Raw genomic sequence first — 17534 nt, forward strand, 5'->3', positions numbered from 1 at the left:
CAAGTCACTGCGGTACTTGTTGATAGTTCCAGTTGACTCACTGGTAGCTCATACAATCAAGGAAAACTTACTTAAAGTGGTAGGATCTAGCCGAGAAGTAAAGGAATATGATATTTTGTATAAGGAGGATAAATAGATGTATTGAAAATATTGTATGGGAGAAAGACAAGAACAGTCGAAGGAAATGGGAAATGCAGGGATATTTGGGGAGGTACTGGAAGTGGAGGATGTGGAGAAGAGGAGCTATGTACGGAGACAAGGAAAATGAGACAAGGAAATGAGAAATGCTGCTGAAACGAATCACTGAATTGGAACACAAAGATAGAGTGAAAGGACACTATGGGAGGAAGGACAGAAAAACCATAGAAAAACCAATGCAAACAGGCACAGGAAATACATACATGGATGAGGGAGACAGCATCGTGGTTCTGCAAAAGACTTACATACCTGAGGCTCCAAAGTCCCAGGTTCAATCCCCAGCACCACCATACACCAGAGCTGAGCAGTGGTCTCTGTTATGTCTCCTTCTCATAGAAAGATTAAATATACACATCTATGAGGAAATAAGTGCAGTTAGACGTCTCTGAGCTAAATCAAGACTCCATGAAAAGTGACTAGAGGGGATTCATTCAGCCTTCTTCCTCAGTTCCTTAGTCTAGTTGGTCTGCTGTTGGCTGGTGAGTTGCTAACAGCAGACCATTGTCTCTGGTGAGTTGCAGTGACTTTCCTCCGGTGTATCAGGGATTTTCCTTTAAGCTTTCTTTTCATTTACTAATTTACTGGGCATACAGATTGGGAACATGACTTCCAACTACATATTTATGAAATTCCACTCTAACCAACAGAACTCGGATGCTCCCTCAGAGTCAATTTTAATGGAATTTTTGCCTTCTGTTGTGGTGAAAAAGGAATCCTCATTATGTTTAAGTCATTACTAGTTGGCAATGTAGGTTGTATCAGGAGTTCATGAAAAATTTTTGCCATACCTGTTGTTTTAAACTTGAAACAAATAGTTAAAAAAAAAAACAAACCTCAGTGAAGTCTTTAGTTTGCCCTCTGAGAGCTAAGTATAAGACTAATTTGAGCTGTTAGAATGAAGTAAAAACACAGTCCGCTCTTTCTTTTGTAATTAATGCATGCTTAATTGCAAAAGTCACACCTGTATTTAAATACTCTGAAAACAAAATACTAGAGAAAAAAATCACTGGTGTTTCTATCATACTCATTATAATACCATTGCCTATGATTGTAGCTTTATTCTGTTTGGTAAACCTAAAGAAGTAGTAAATAAATTTGAACTCACTGGTAATCAGACCACCCAGCCCATCTGATAGAAGTTGGTGAAATTATTTTAACTTTGTTTTTATTATGAATTTAAAAAATATTTTAATATTTATTTTCCCTTTTGTTGCCCTTTTTTTATTTGTTATTGTACTTACTATTGTTATTGATGTCGTCGATGTTAGATAGAGAAGTGGAGAGAGGAGGGGAAGACAGGGGGAGTGAAAGACAGACACCTGCAGACCTGCTTCACCTCCTGTGAAGCGACTCCCCTGCAGATGGGGAGCCGGGAGCTCGAACAGGGATCCTTATGCCGGTCCTTGCACTTTGCTCCATGTGTGCGTAACCCGCTGCACTACCGCCCGACTCCCGACTTTTTTTTTTTGTTTCTTTTCTTACCAGAACACTTGATCAGCTCTGGCTTATGGTGATGAGGGGGATTGAACCTGGGACTTTGGAACCTCAGGAACGAAAGTCTTTTTAACCATTATGCTGTCTCCCCAGCCCTGTGAAATTATTTTTAAGCTAAGAAATGGTACTCCACTTACAGAAACAGTGAATAATTTTATGAAGAAGATAGAGTTTGCATGTTGCAGGTGTTATTAGTTGTCTTCAGGAGAAAACTGGGCTTAATTCCCTTAACCGGTACAACCAATAAATACTAATGTGTTCTCTTGTGGAATAGTATATTTATTGGTTATGAGAAAAATTCACGGCCTACATTGATATTTTGTTATTATACTTTGTTTTAAATGGATGAATAGCCCCTGCTGATGAGTTTGTTATGGTAGAAGTACCAAAATAATAATTTGATGTAGATAACTGAGGAATTCTCCCTCCCTATTCTTTCTTTAAGCTAGTATGTGTTTAATCCTGCAGGCTGTGGAAAACCTCTGTTCTTACAAGATTTCTGCGAATTTATACAAGCAACTGAGACAGATTTGTGAAGATCACATCAAATCACAAATTCATCAGTTCAGAGAATATCTTTTTAAAAACAGAATATCTTACTTTTTTGTTTTTCTTCTTCTTCCCTAGCCCTTACTTTTCATTGCCAGTTTGGAATGAAATGCCTGTATTTTGGATGTTACTTATTTTTCTCAGCTTCCAAATCTACATTGTGGTATTAGTGTAAATAAGGTGTTTTTATACCTTTACTCTTTCTGTCCTAATACATTTCTAGTTGTGGAAAAGTCATCTTCTAGGAGAAATCATAAACTATAAACATAGTGCTCATTTGTATCTAAAATTTGATTTTTATTGAGACAGTGCCAAGGATCAAATCCAGGGGTCTCATACATGTGACACATGCATTAGACCACTGAGCTACATTCCGTGTCACAAAGGACAGCCCCCCCAACACACACACACACACACACACACACACACACACACATTGGGGTTTTGTGCCTTTGTGATTTCACTACCCTCGGTGGGCTTTTTTTTTAAATATTTATTTCTTAGTAAGAAAGATATGAGAGAGAAAGAACCAGCCATCACTCTGGTACATGTGCTGCCAGGGATTGAACTCAGGACCTCATGCTTGAGAGTCCAGTGCCACCTCTGGACCACACATTTTTTTTTTTAATTTCAGACAGAAAGAGGACACCAGTATGGCTCCACATTTCAGGAAGCTTCCACTGGAGCCATGTGTGGTGCAGGGAGATCAAACCAGGGTCCTTGTGCCTGGTAAAGTGAGCATTCTGCTGGATGAGCCATTTTCCAGCACCAAGACTTGTCTTTTCAGATAATTTCAGATGACTGATTTATTTGCCTCTAGAGCTGTTGCTGGGGTTTAGTACCTGTACTACAGATCCACTGCTCCAGGTGGCCACTTTTCCTCCTTATTTTACTGGTTAGGACAGATACTAAGAGGGGAAAGAGAGAAAGATAGACACTTGCAGATACTCATGAAGCATCCCTGATGCAGGTGGGGAGTGGGGTTCAAACCCAGATCCTTGCATGTGACAGTATGTGCACTTAACCTGGTGTGCCACTGCCCAGCCCCGTGATTTTTCTATTACAAGGAAGGCCGGGTCATTTCTCTGGCATATGTAAGATATGTAATCTTCTGTGCCACTTTAAGGGTGTATTTTAGTGGTGGTCTAAATTTAGCTTTACAGATTGAGATGCTATCTCTACAATAAATCACTTGTTTTCTTGTGTCGATTATTTCATGTTTAAGACAAATGTATTCTTATCTTGTGTCTATTACTTGAACTAAGCACTTTAAAATATCCTTAACATACATATCATGGATTCATTGGATAGTGTACTATTTCTAAAGAAGATTGATAAATGCTGGCAAAACCACTGCAGACAAATGGTAAGTTTGGAAAAATAATTACATTTCAGCTAAGTGTTGGAGTTAATTCTTTTTCAAATGCAGTGATATTAAAAGCTTTGTGGTAGGGAATTGCCTCAAAATCTGCTCTTGTTCTAAATTGGAAACTAGTTTTGGTTAAGTTTCTTTCTTTTTTTTTTAAAACTAAGTTGCTGTTAAACTAGCATTTCAAAATAAATAGCACCTTCCAGTCATTTAAAAAAAAAATTTCCTCACATTTAACCAAAAAACGTATATATCTCATTTTAAAAGGTGCATCACTTTGTTGGTCTTTTTTATTTTTTTTCCTTTGTCAGTCTTGATGGATATCTTGAGTCTGCTATTTAGATTACCTGTGAAGTTGCCTAATGGTTCTGGCTTTCAGTTTGTTCAGCTCACAATCTTCCTTTATCCCTAATCTAGTATTATTTTATACTGTATATTCTGTAAATTAAAATCTCTCTCTCCCCCCCAAGCTGTATTCGTACAACTTAAGACAGCTTCACCATTAATACACTTGCTAAGGAAGAATTATATTCCTTTGACTCCCTTTTTAAATTTTCAGATACTTCTCAAGTTGCAAAGAAGTCATAGTGCTACATTAAGTGACTCAGTGTCTTTTCTTTTTTAAAAACTATAGTACAGATTAAGACAGAATAATGAAATGATGTGGGCATATTGGGTAGATTATGTTTATCTACATGTTTGATCCTAGTAGCCTTATATCTATATATACAAGGAAACCTTGCTTTATCAAAACCAAATATTTCAGTTTCACAAAATATAAAAATGGTTTGACTTCTTTTTTTTTTATTGGCAGATCATGATCAGGAGCATTTTTTTGTTTCTGGATAGAACTTACGTTCTTCAGAATTCGATGCTGCCCTCCATTTGGTAAGGATGTCAAAAAATTAGTGAAAGATTTGTTGTACCTGGTTAGAGCTCCCGGCTCCCCACCTGCAGGGGAGTCGCTTCACAGGCGGTGAAGCAGATCTGAAGGTGTCTATCTTTCTCTCCTCCTGTCTCCCCTCCTCTCTCAATTTCTCTCTGTCCTATCCAATGACAGCAACAACAACAATAATAATAACCACAATGATAAAACAAGGGCAACAAAAGGGGGAAAAAATAGTGGTTTCCAGGAGCAGTGGATTCCTGGTGCAGGCACCGAGTCCAGGCAATAACTCTGGAGGCAAAAAAAAAAAAGACTTGTTGCAGTGGCTTAGTTAAAGCTACTCTCTAGTCTGAAGTGCCAAATTTGATCCCTTTCTATTGCATATGCCAGAGTGACGCTCTGTTTCTTTTAGTTCTCAAAAAGATAGAATTTAGCTTGAGGTCTCATTAAAGACAAAAATAGTTTCCTGTATATTCCTGTTAAAAATTTTAATTTGGGGAGTTGGGCGGTAGCGCAGCGGGTTAAATGCACGTGGCGCGAAGTGCAGGGACCGACATAAGGATCCCGGGTTGAGTCCCTGGATCCCCACCTGCAGGGGAGTCACTTCACAAGCGGTGAAGCAGGTGTCTCTCTTTGTCTTCCCCATTTCTCTCCATTTCTCTCTGTCCTATCCAACAACAACCAACAACAGCAATAACTACAACAATTAAATAAACAAAAAACAAGGGCAACAAAAGGGAATAAATAAATACTAAATTTTTTTCATTTGTTTTTATTAATGAAAGATATTTGTTTTTATTAATAAGGAGAGCAAGCACAAGAACCAGAGCTGGGGAATTGAACTAGGGATCTCATACTTGCACACTGGTCATTTTACCCACTTCTGAGGTCACTCTGGTATCCTTTAATGTTATTTGAAATTAAATGTGTGAATTTTATCTTTTTACAATTGCTGCTTCAAAGCCTAGGTCCCTCACTAGCATGTGAGATGTTAAGCCTCTTTAGAAATGACATTGTAATAAATTTATAAGTGATTTTTTTTTAATTTTAGGGACATGGGACTGGAGTTATTTAGGGCTCATATTATCAGTGATCAGAAAGTCCAGAACAAGACCATTGATGGCATTCTTCTCTTGATTGAGAGGGAAAGAAATGGTGAAGCAATTGATAGAAGTTTACTTCGAAGCCTTTTAAGCATGCTGTCTGATTTGCAAGTAAGTTAACCTACTTCATTGAATGCCGGGCTAATACTTGTCTCTAATTTTATGTTTCAAAACCAGTCATAGCTCTGTTCACAAAGGAAATTCTAGATACTTGCTGAATAAATTAATCACTTAATTTTATTCCCTGTTTCCCAGATTTATCAGGATTCTTTTGAACAACGTTTTTTGGAAGAAACTAATAGGCTCTATGCAGCTGAAGGCCAAAAATTAATGCAGGAAAGAGAGGTATTTAAAAACCATGCTGGTAGTTGGGTGGTAGCGCACCAGGTTAAGCGCACGTGGCACAAAGCACAAAGGCTGACATAAGGATCCCGGTTCGAGCCCCCGGCTCTCCACCTGGAAGGGAATCACTTCACAAGTGGTGGCGGTCTGCAGGTGTCTTATCTTTCCTCCTCTCTGTCTTGCCCTCTTCTCTTCATTTCTCTTTGTCCTATCCAACAATGACATCAATAATAACTACAACAAGGGCAACAAAAGGGAATAAATAAATACCTAAAAAAGTTTTTTTTAAAAAAAAACATGCTTAAGGGCTGGTAAGATAACATAGTGTTTATGCAAAAAGACACTCATACCTGAGACTTCAAAGTCCCACATTAAATCCCCAGTATCACCATAAGCCTGAGCTGAGCTGAGCAGTGGTCTCATCTTTCTCTCTATATGTCACTTTCTCATTAAAAGATTAAATAAAAATATATTTAAAAGAAAATCATGCTCAAAATTACAGAAACCAGACCTCCTGCCTTCTGCACCCCATAAAGATCTTCGATCCATACTTCCAGAGAGGTAAAGAATAAGGAACCTTCCAGTGAAGGGGATGGGATACAGAACTCTGGTGGTAGGAACTGTATGGAATTATAATACCACTCTTTTTTTTTTATTTTTTTTTTACAATCCCCCCCCAGCCTATAATACCCCTCTTATCTCACAGTCTTGTCGATGGTATTAGATCACTAATAGGAAAAAAAAAGAACATCTACCACATATAAATCATGTCTAGTAAGCCCTCTTGTGTCTCACGATACACCTTACTTTATAGAACACAAGCTGCCATTTGCATTGATCTCCCCAATGTTGTGGTACTTTCTCTCACTTAAGTGCTGTGCTCCTTTCCTTTCTCTCCTTAAAGGCCAGAATTCTGGATCCTAAACTACCTATAATTTTCCATACGATCCCACCCTGTCACATTTGTTAGGGTAGCTTCCAGGATCTTTTGGATACATAATTTTTCTGAATGATTAATATGGAGGAAAACAATAATATAAAAAACTATCTTTGTAGGTTCCTGAATATCTTCATCATGTTAACAAACGTCTAGAAGAAGAAGCAGACAGACTTATAACATACTTAGACCAGACCACCCAGTAAGTATTACATGCTCAGCCTAATAGTCTTAACTTGTGTTGTTGAATCACTTAAGGCATTTTAGGCGTCCCCAAACTTGTTAACTATTTTCATGTGTGATTCAAGAGTTTGACAATTGATTCATTATGCAAACCTGAAGTTGCTTTCGTTAGATTTAATCAAGAGTTTGATCATTGGTTGTGTATGTGTTTAGGATATAATTTTTAAATAATAACTAGAGGTTGAGGGATCTTTTTAAGTTTTCAGACTGATGAGAATTCTAAGTATCACCAACCAAGGAGTTCTAATAAGCATCATAAATAAATAGCTTTCTTTACTTGCTGCTGAAAGCAGAAAAACTTGGGAAAAGCCAACTGTGGAAAAACTATAGAAATATTTACTTCATGATCTAAACCAAAATTTGAGTTGTGCAGTCTTTTTCTTGTAGGTATAGAGTAGCTCTGGCCTCCAGTAGATTTGTACATACTGTAGAAAGATAATTAACACTATATGAACTGTTTGGTTCCCTACACCCCAACAGGCATAGCATTTTCAGCAAAGTCATATATCAATAATTCTAATTTTTATTCTTATAGGAAATCATTAATTGCCACAGTAGAAAAACAACTTCTAGGTGAACACTTAACAGCAATTCTTCAGAAAGGTAACTGACAATTTATAAATAAGAAATCACTTTTAAAGTAATGGCAGCATGTAAGTAAACTTAAAAAAGGATTATGTTTTTAAAAGCTTGCTAGCATGTGACTACATTTCTGCAGATGAACATGGCCTTTTCTTTCAACTTAATTATAAGGGCAAACTTTCAGGAGGTGCCTTTTTTTTTTTTGAACTTCATAGTGTGGGAACTGAGATGAAACAGTTAGAATTTAAGTATGCTTGACTTCATTTGCAAGACCACAGTAAGTGCTTGTGCTTATAGCTTATAAAACCAGGCACGTCTAATTCCAAGTGATCTTAGAATATATCCCAGATTTTACTTTTATAGTGTCACAGATAGACAAAAGTCTCATTTTTCTTTCCAATCATCTTTTCTATTTTTAAATTTATATTGATTTTTTTCCCATTGGTTTACAGTACTGTATCAGTGTTGGGAGTATAGCTTTATGCTGCCAGCCATCTTTTCTTTTGTATAAAATGGATATATTTTAAAACCTTAGTGAAATTATACTATTAATTTTATTCTATCATACCAGAAGATTGCACAACTCTGGCTTTATGGTGGTGTGGCCATTGATCCTGGGGCTTTGGAGGCTCAGGCATGATAGTCTGTTTTGCATAACCATTATGCTCTCTCTCCTGCCCATCAGATATGTTTGAACTTTACTTATGCATTCTCCTATGAATGCATTTTTAAAAAAATTCTTTATTGGGGAATTAATGTTTTACATTCAGCAGTAAATACAATAGTTTGTACACGCATAACATTTCCCAGTTTTCCATATAACAATACAAACCCCACTAGGTCCTCTGTCATCCTTCTTGGATCTGTATTCTCCCCACTACCACCCACCCCACAGTCTTTTACTTTGGTGCAATATGCCAATTCCAGTTCAGGTTCTATGTGTTCTTTTTTCTGATCTTGTTTTTCAACTTCAAATGCATGTTTTTTAAAGATACTATTTATTTACTTATTTATGAGAAATATAGGAGGAGAAAGAAAAAGGACCGGGTAGCACTCTGGTACATGTGCTGCCAATTATTGAACTTGGGTCTTCATGCTTGAGAGTTCCATGCACCATCTCCTGGCCCACAGAATGCATGTTTACTATACCACGGGCCATATATAATACTTCAAAACTTTATGGACACTTAATGGCAGATAAGATTCCTGTATATATAAAGTATTGTGTATATCAGTTTTAATAAATTGGTCTGTGCATCTAATCTAGTGTGTTAAATGACACAAACTAATAAACAGTTATTTTCATTTATGTAGATTAAAGTTGCTAAATTTACTTTTCTCTCAGAAAAGTGGTTATTACTGGGTTTTCATTTAAAGTAAATCTTGACCTTGTGGCATACATACAGAGTAGTCATAGTTACGGCCACTATCATACACTGATAGTTTTTAGTTAAGTTTAATTAGCAACATCACGTTTTTGTTCAGTATTTTTAATGCTAAAATGTTTTCAACTTTTAGGTTTAAATAGTCTCCTTGATGAAAACCGAATTCAAGATTTATCTCTGCTGTATCAGCTCTTCAGTAGAGTTCGAGGTGGTGTTCAGGTTCTTTTGCAGCAATGGATCGAATACATTAAGGTACTGAGAATAAAGCTGTAATTGTTTTTACTGCTCACGATTTATGACATCCACACCCAGAGTGCATAGCAGCAGTCTTTTTTTAAAGAGACATAGCACAAAGTCCCATTCCACCATCCATGGAGTTCCCTTGCTGTTGTTCATGGTGCTCTCATATGGTACCTGGAGTCAAACCCAGGGCCTCATGATAGTAGGGCATGTGCTTTACTCAGTAAACTGTCTCCCACGCCTCCCAACAATCACTATTTGATTTCTTCGACCCAGTTTTTTAATACTCGTTATTAGTGATTCAATAAAATTGTAAGACTTCAGGAGTATCACGTCTCATGGCATCCACCACCAAAGTTCTGTGCCTCCATGCCTCACCACTGTTTTAAGAAAGTCATAAAACCTGTTTGGTTACTTTTTTTTTTTTTTTCAAATTAATGTACTTTAAAGGAACTATATAGCTCAAAACCAAAAAGATAAGCAACCAGTAAACAAAGTAGGCCAAAAATTTGAAAAAACAAGTTTTCTAAAGATAGCATACAGATAATCCACAGACATGAAAAAAATTCTACTTATCATTTTAAAAAATTGCCAAGTAGGGCAGGGGTAGATAGCATAATGGTTATGCAAAGAGACTCGAATGCCTGAGGCTTCAGAGTCCCAGGTTCAATCCCCCTGTACCACCATAAGCCGGAGCTGAGCAGTGCTCTGGTTAAAAAAAAGCAAAATAAAACTACATTGAGGTGCCACTTCACACTTGTGAGATGGGCCTACATCAGCAAAACAGGAAATGACAAATGTTAGCTAAGGGGCGGGGCGGGGAGGAAGGAACTCTGGTACAATGTTGGTAGGAATGCCAAATTTATCCCTTTTTTTTTTTTTTTTAAGTAGTGGGTATTTTGACAAGAGTACACCTGAGAATAATAGCTGTATGGCAGATGAACATTAAAAGTTGACCTCCTTGTGCTGGCAAAATAGCTCGTGTGGACAGTGCACTGCTCTACAGTGCATGCTACTTAGGTTGGAGCCGGCCCCCACCACCTTGAAGAAGGCTTTGGTGCTATAGTCTCAGTCAGTCAGTCAGTCTAAAAGGTTAACAAAGTCTCATGTGGTTTCCATTTCCAACACTTAGCAGCAGTGAATGTAGAAAAAGCATACTTTTGGGGTTCTAATTTTCTTTTTAGTTCGCTCAGTAGGAAGTGTTTCTTGTGATGTCAACAGCCTGTGCTCAAGCTTCAGCACAGCATGGAAGTGCCCTAGTATCTGGGGACATTCATTTTCTCTTTCTCTCTCTCTCTCTCTGAAAAAAAAAAGAGTAATGAAATTGCCCTATGTGCAAAGTTGTTGAACCACAAATAACAATAATAATATTTTTTCATTCCTTAGTCTTACACTGAAGTCAGATTATGTTTTTGTTTTGTTTCTTTTTTTAAATTTAAGGTTAACTTCTTTAAAAGTAAGAAGAGTCTCCAGACTTATTATAATACCCCCATGCTATTGTATACCCAGTGGCCATTCCTTATAAATCGTGGTGTGAGTGAATGATTTGTTTCTTTTTTTTTTCTTTTTTTAAGATGTGCCAACCTTTAAAAGTAGGATTTTGAGATGTTTTTATTATAAATAATTAAATCACAATAGAAATGGTAACATTTTGGTTTTTAGGCATTTGGCAGCACTATTGTAATTAACCCTGAAAAGGATAAAACCATGGTTCAAGAACTGCTGGATTTTAAAGATAAGGTCGACCATATAATTGATATCTGCTTTCTGAAGAATGAAAAATTTATCAATGCCATGAAAGAAGCTTTTGAAACATTTATTAACAAAAGACCTAACAAACCTGCTGAACTTATCGGTACGTTTCCAGTTATTCTTTTTACTCATATAACTACAGTTAATGTAAATTAACAAAAACATATTTATAAGAGAACCAGAGCATCACTTCGGCACGTATGATGCTGGGAACTTAGTTAATGGACGAACTCATCCTTGAGAATCCAGTACACTGTGCCACCTCCCAAACCACAGTTAGTCTAAATTTTTAATAATTTTATAGTATATTAACACTTACTTGAAATGACCTAGCTAGTAGTTTCTAAGTGTGAATGTATAGAAATTAGACCTTCAAAATAAAAAAGACTCTTAAAACCCACATGTCAGACTTGATATTCTCCCTGATAATAAATTTGATAATCTGTTTTGCAAGCCTAATTTAGATGTAGGTATAGTGCTGTATCTCTTAAATGCCCACACTTGAGGGGGGTCGGGCGGTAGTGCAGCAGGTTAAGCGAGGTGGCACAAAGTGCAAGGACCAGCATAAGTATCCCAGTTCTAGGCCCCTACTCCCCACCTGCAGGGGAGTCGCTTCACAAATGGTGAATCAGGTCTGCAGGTGTCTGTCTTTCCCCCTCTGTCTTTCCTCCCTCTCTCCATTTGTCTCCTATCCAATGACAACAATAATAACTACAACAATAAAACAGGAAGGGCAACAAAGGGGAATAAATAAATAAATATTTTTTTAAAAGACCCACACTTGCAAGAAAAGATAGCACAAAATTATAGTTGCTAGCGACAGGAAAAGTCTAGGGGGGAATTAAATCTAATAACATGAGCCCATTTCTTGTTATATATATACTACAGCGCTGCTTGGGCTTCCCTATCTAAGAACCCCTTAATGGCAGAGAAGGAGGTATCCTGAGGAGATCCTTTGCCAAAAGGATAAAAATTGATTGATATACAGTTTAGTCTTCAAAAAACTTTTTTTTGCAAATCTTTCCCCTTTTATGTAATTATCTGCTTTGTTTTAGTAAGAAAAGCAGGTTTTTTTTAATGTTTATTTTCCCTTTTGTTGCCGTTATATTGTTGTAGTTGTTCTTGTTATTGATGTCATCGTTGTTGGATAGGATAGAGAGAAATGGAGAGAAGCAGGGAAAACGGGGAGAGAAAGATAGACACCTGCAAACCTGTTTCTGTAGGTAGGGAGCTAGGGGCTTGAACCGGGATCCTTATGCCGGTCCTTGCGAGGAAAAGCAGTTACTATGGTTGCTTTTGCCATCAGTGTAAAATGAACACTCCAGAAAAGATGCCATTTCTGTCAGTGATTATGGTAACCCCTCTCACCTAGAGAGCCAAGACCTCATTTAATAAGAATCTGTATACTAGAAAGTATGCTAGATTTTGGAGCCTAAAATTTTTGGTTTGAGTTTAGACTTTGGTATCTATTAGCCCTATGATGTTTAAGTCATTTGAGCTCCCTAACGTTGGAGACTAAGAAAATGCACGTTACACCAAAGCAAAGGAATTTTGGGAAGGGAAGGTAGGGGTGGAAAAAGCTTTGGGGTCTTGGTGCATGATGGTGGGGAGGGTTGTTTTGCAGACTCCTATCATGGGGAGATGAGAAATTGTACCCATTGTGTCATCATCTGCACCGTGTAAACCATTCCCCCCCAAAAAAATGTTTGAAAAAAAATGTGCATATACCTCTACCATTGAGAGACTCAGTGTATTGATACTTCTGTTTAGATTTTTATAATGCTCAGTACCTCTTGAGTACTCATGATCACTAAACAACGAACTTCCCCCCACTCCAGCTAAGTATGTAGATTCAAAGCTCCGTGCAGGCAACAAAGAAGCTACAGATGAAGAGCTTGAGAAAATGTTGGATAAAATCATGATTATATTTAGATTCATCTATGGTAAGTGGTGTGTTTGCTTTTGATATTATTTTAAAGCAAAGCTCTTAACAGAGAAACTGGCAACTATGATTAACCTGGAGAGAGTATTTAAGGGTTAGAGATTTAAAATTCTATTTTATGTCTTGTGCTTTAATTCATTGGGGTTGTAGAGAATGTTAATTACCTTGTGCTTTGACTTTTCCATTATTAAGAACCTTAATTTTTTTTCTACTTGCCTTAATCTCTAGGGGTGTTGATGCTAAAGCTGCTAGTCAACTAAAACTTTTCTAAAGAAAAGTTAAGCTTTAATTCTTTACAGCAAAGAACTTCTGAAATGCTTGGAACACACACATAAAATCTGCCTTCAGTTTAATGTCTTTTGCATGTGACAAACTTGGAATATATATATACACACATACATACATACATATGTGTGTGTATTTAAATAGCTTGGAGTAATGGTGTGATTTATTAGGCACTTTGAAGTAATACCGTCAGAACTTTTTATTGAAATATTTTGAGAATTGTGTTTTCTTGCTTAATATAGGCAAGGATGTTTTTGAGGCCTTCTATAAGAAAGATTTAGCCAAGCGGCTGTTAGTTGGGAAGAGTGCATCTGTAGATGCTGAAAAGTCAATGCTGTCTAAACTTAAGCATGGTATGTCTTTTTTTTTTTTTTTCTGATCATTTTCTTTGAATTCTGGGGGAAACTGATTAATTTACAACCGACTCTTTTTGAGTCAGCTGCCTATCTACTGATCATACTGTGTTCATATGAAAGAAACGTAACTTGAGGAGCTCTTGAGGTTTCCAGCCATTGCACTTAACCCAGAGCTCTTTTTTTTTAAAATAAAGCATTGTTCTTGTTTTTATTATTTGTATGAAATTTCTCGCTTATGCTTAAGTAGTAAGATTACTGACAGATTAAAGAATTTTGCTCTGAATTATTGGGCATAGTCTTTGGGAGTAAGGACTTTGTTTTATTTTTATATTATTCATTGCAGCCAGGGTTATCGCTAGGGCTTAGTATCAGTGCTACAAATCTACCATTCCTGGTGCTACTACTTTTATCCTTTTTTTAATTCCTGTTTTATTGGACAGAACAGAGAGAAGTTGAGAGGAGAGGGGTTAATAGGGAGAAAGATAGCTGAAGATCTTCTTCACCTTGTGAAGTGTTCCTCCCTGCTGGGAGTGCGGGTGGGGGTCTTGAACCCAGGTTCTTGGCACATGGTGATACATGCTCATAGCTGGGTACGTCACTGCCTGGCCTCAGGATTTTTATTCTTATAAATAGTTGCAGATAATATTTCATGTTAAAGTGAGTTCTGTATTTTGTTTTTTTAATTGTTTTTAATGTTGTATATTATAAATTCATAAACTTCTTTAATAGAATGTGGAGCTGCTTTCACCAGCAAACTTGAAGGAATGTTTAAAGACATGGAACTTTCTAAAGACATCATGATTCAATTCAAACAGGTAAAAGTGAGTTAAACACTTAATCCCTTGACGTTAAAAATGTCTCATTGCGAGGGTCAGGTGGTAGCGCAGTGGGTTAAGTGCACATGGCGCGAAGCGCAAGGACCAGCGTGAGGATCCTGGTTGGAGCCCCCGGCTGCCCACCTGCAGAGGGCTCGCTTCACAGGTGGTGAAGCAGGTCTGCAGGTGTCTCTCTTTCTCTCCCCCTCTGTCTTCCCCTCCTCTCTCCATTTCTCTGTCCTATCCAACAACAATGATATCAATGACAAGAATAATAACCACAACAACGATAAAGTAACAAGGGGAAAAAATAGCCTCCAGGAGCAGTGGATTCCTGGGCAGGCACTGAGCCCCAGGAATAACCCTGGAGGCAAAAAAGAGTCTCATTGCTTTTCTGAGTTTTTTGCTGAAGAGAATTAGAAGCATGTATTTGTTGCAAGAACTTTATAACAACTTGGATGATCTTTGTAGTAGAGGGGAAAATTGCCAATTAAATGTCAGTATATTTGATCTACTTGTGTATATATTCCCAATATACATCCTAGATAGCACAGACATAGAAATAAAATATGAGGATGAGAGGTAGCACATCTGGTAGAGCACACATGTTGTCATGAACAAGGACTCAGGTTCAAGTCCCCAGGCCCCGCCTGTAGGGGGAAGTTTCACAAGCTGTGAAGCAGGGCTTGTAGGTGTCTCTCTTACCTTCTCCCTCTTTATTTACCCCATACCTGTCCATTTCTCTCTATCAAAAATTAAATAAAATATTTTTGAAAAGGAAATACTGAACTGCAATCAGGATTAGAAAAAACTATAGCGGGACACCTGGTTAAGCAGACACATTGCAGTGTGCAAGGTTTCAGGTTTAAGTCTCTAGTCCCCACCTGCAGGGGAAGGAAAGATTCACGAGTGCTGAGGTAGTAGGGCTGCAGGTGTCTCTCTGTCTCCCCTCCCCTTCTCAATTTCTATCTGTCTCTAGCCAATAATAAATAAATAAAAACATTAAAAATATATTTTTTTAAAAATAAAACTATAGCTAGATTGTGAGAACAGGACTTTCCTTAATATTAGTCACTGTTGTTAACTCATATTTTAAGCTAACAACAGAGGGGGAGAAAAAGACAGGGAGTGTAAATGGTTGTATAAGACATAGGGAATAAAAAGCTAGATCCAATTTTGATTGTGTTAGTAGAAGGTTGTTTCTAAATGCTAAAGGTCATTGATAATAGTGATAGCAGGGGCTGGCGAGATGGCAGAATAGTTATGCAAAAATATTTGCACAGCTGAGGCACCAGGTTCAACCCGCAGTACCACCATAAGCCAGAGCTAAGCAGTGATCTGATATAAGTAATAAATAAATATTCTTGGGGTTCTTCGTAGTGATATATTTTGAAGCATATCATAGGTATTTATTAGCACAAAGGAGGGAAGAGAACCAGAATATTGCTCTAGCATATAGGATGTCAAGAATTGAACCCAGGACCTTTGGTTTCCGGGTTCAGCTACTTATTTCATGTGAATCAGGTATTTTTTACATGAAAGAGGAAAGGCAGAATATAGCTCCAGTACATGTGGTACAGGGGATCACACTGGTATCTTTAGTTGTACAAGTCTTACAGTCTGCCAGTTGAACTATTTTTCTAGCCACTAGATGGGATTTTTTTTTTTCTTTTTGCCTCCAGGGTTATCGCTGGAACTCAGTCCCTGCACTATGAATCCATTGCTCCTGGAGGCCTTTTTTTATAGGACAGAACAGAGAGAAAGAGAGGAGGGGAAGATAGAGAGGGAAGAATAAACACCTGCAGACCTGCTTCACCGCTTGTGAAGCAAACCTGTAGGTGGGGAGCTGGGGGCTTGAACTGAGATTCTTGGCGCCAGTCCTTGTGCTTTGCACTATGTGCACTTAACCTGGTGTGCTACTGCCCAGCCCCCTCTAGATGTGACTTTTTTTTTTTTTAACCAGAGCACTGATCAGCTTTGGTTTATGGTGGTGGTGGTGGTGGTGGTGGTGGTGGGTGGGTGTGTGTGTGTGTGTGTGTGTGTGTGTGTGTGTGTGTGTGTAAGGGGTTGAACCTCGGACTTCCGGAGTCTCAGGCATGAGAGTCTCTTTGCATAACCATTATGCTATCTACCCCTGCCCCTAGATGTGACTTCTTTATCATTATAGTGTTACAGTGGGAAATAAAAAGAGTTGGAAAGGAGGGGTTGGGTGGTAGCGCAGCAGGTTAAGCACATGTGGCGTGGAACGCAAGGATCCCGGTTCGAACCTTGGCTCCTGACTTCACAGGAGGTGAAGCAGGTCTGTAGGTGTCTCTCTCTCCTCCTCTCTATCTTCCCCTCCTCTCTCCATTTCTCTCTGTCCTATCCAATGAGGAAAGCAGCAACAATAATTACAACAATAAAATAAGGGCAACAAAAGGGAAAATAGTAAAAAATTTTTTAAAAAGAATGGAAAAGGAAGACAACAGAAAAATTTAGATTAGTAACATCATGGGTCCTATCATAGGTACAAAATTGGTCTATCTGCTTTGCCCTTTCTTCCCCTTCATCTCTCTCTTTTTTTTTAAATTTATTTAAGAAAGGAGACATTAACAAAACCGTAGGATAGGAGGGGTACAACTATTCCCAATTCCCACCATCCGTTCTCCATATCCCATCCCCTCCCCTGATAGCTTTCCTATTCTTTATCTCTCTGGGAGTATGGACTCCGGGTCATTGTGGGATGCAGAAGGTGGAAGGTCTGGCTTCTGTAATTGCTTCCCCACTGAACATGGGCGTTGACTGGTCAATCCATACTCCCAACCTGTCTCTCTCTTTCCCTAGTAGGGTGGGTCTCTGGGGAAGCAGAGCTCTAGGACACATTGGTGGGGTCGTCTGTCCAGGGAAATCTGGTTGGCATCATGCTGGCATCTGGAACCTGGTGGCTGAAAAGAGAGTTAACATGCAAAGCCAAACAAATTGTTGAACAATCATGGACCTAAAGGCTGGAATAGTGCAGATGAAGTGTTGGGGGGTACTCACTGCAGACTCTTGTGTACTTCTGCTTTCAGGTATAT

At 38.1% G+C, this 17534-nt stretch overlaps 1 protein-coding gene across 4 annotated transcripts in view; it reads left to right on the forward strand.

Moving 5' to 3' along the window:
* CUL4B (cullin 4B) overlaps positions 1 to 17534 on the forward strand; it is a 51619-nt gene that overhangs the window by 21635 nt on the left and 12450 nt on the right. For 2 of the 4 annotated variants that reach the window (XM_060182502.1, XM_060182503.1), the window contains exons 4-15: positions 2161 to 2264; positions 3538 to 3607; positions 4425 to 4498; positions 5548 to 5710; positions 5855 to 5944; positions 6998 to 7080; positions 7657 to 7724; positions 9222 to 9340; positions 10991 to 11183; positions 12919 to 13023; positions 13550 to 13660; positions 14393 to 14484. In XM_060182502.1, coding sequence (XP_060038485.1) covers positions 2161 to 2264; positions 3538 to 3607; positions 4425 to 4498; positions 5548 to 5710; positions 5855 to 5944; positions 6998 to 7080; positions 7657 to 7724; positions 9222 to 9340; positions 10991 to 11183; positions 12919 to 13023; positions 13550 to 13660; positions 14393 to 14484 — 1272 coding nt within the window. The remainder of the gene's footprint in view (positions 1 to 2160; positions 2265 to 3537; positions 3608 to 4424; positions 4499 to 5547; positions 5711 to 5854; positions 5945 to 6997; positions 7081 to 7656; positions 7725 to 9221; positions 9341 to 10990; positions 11184 to 12918; positions 13024 to 13549; positions 13661 to 14392; positions 14485 to 17534) is intronic. The other 2 variants (XM_007530362.3, XM_060182504.1) reach the window with 1 other exon arrangement.

This window comes from Erinaceus europaeus, chromosome X, assembly GCF_950295315.1.
Source record: "Erinaceus europaeus chromosome X, mEriEur2.1, whole genome shotgun sequence".
Lineage (NCBI taxonomy): Eukaryota > Metazoa > Chordata > Mammalia > Eulipotyphla > Erinaceidae > Erinaceus > Erinaceus europaeus.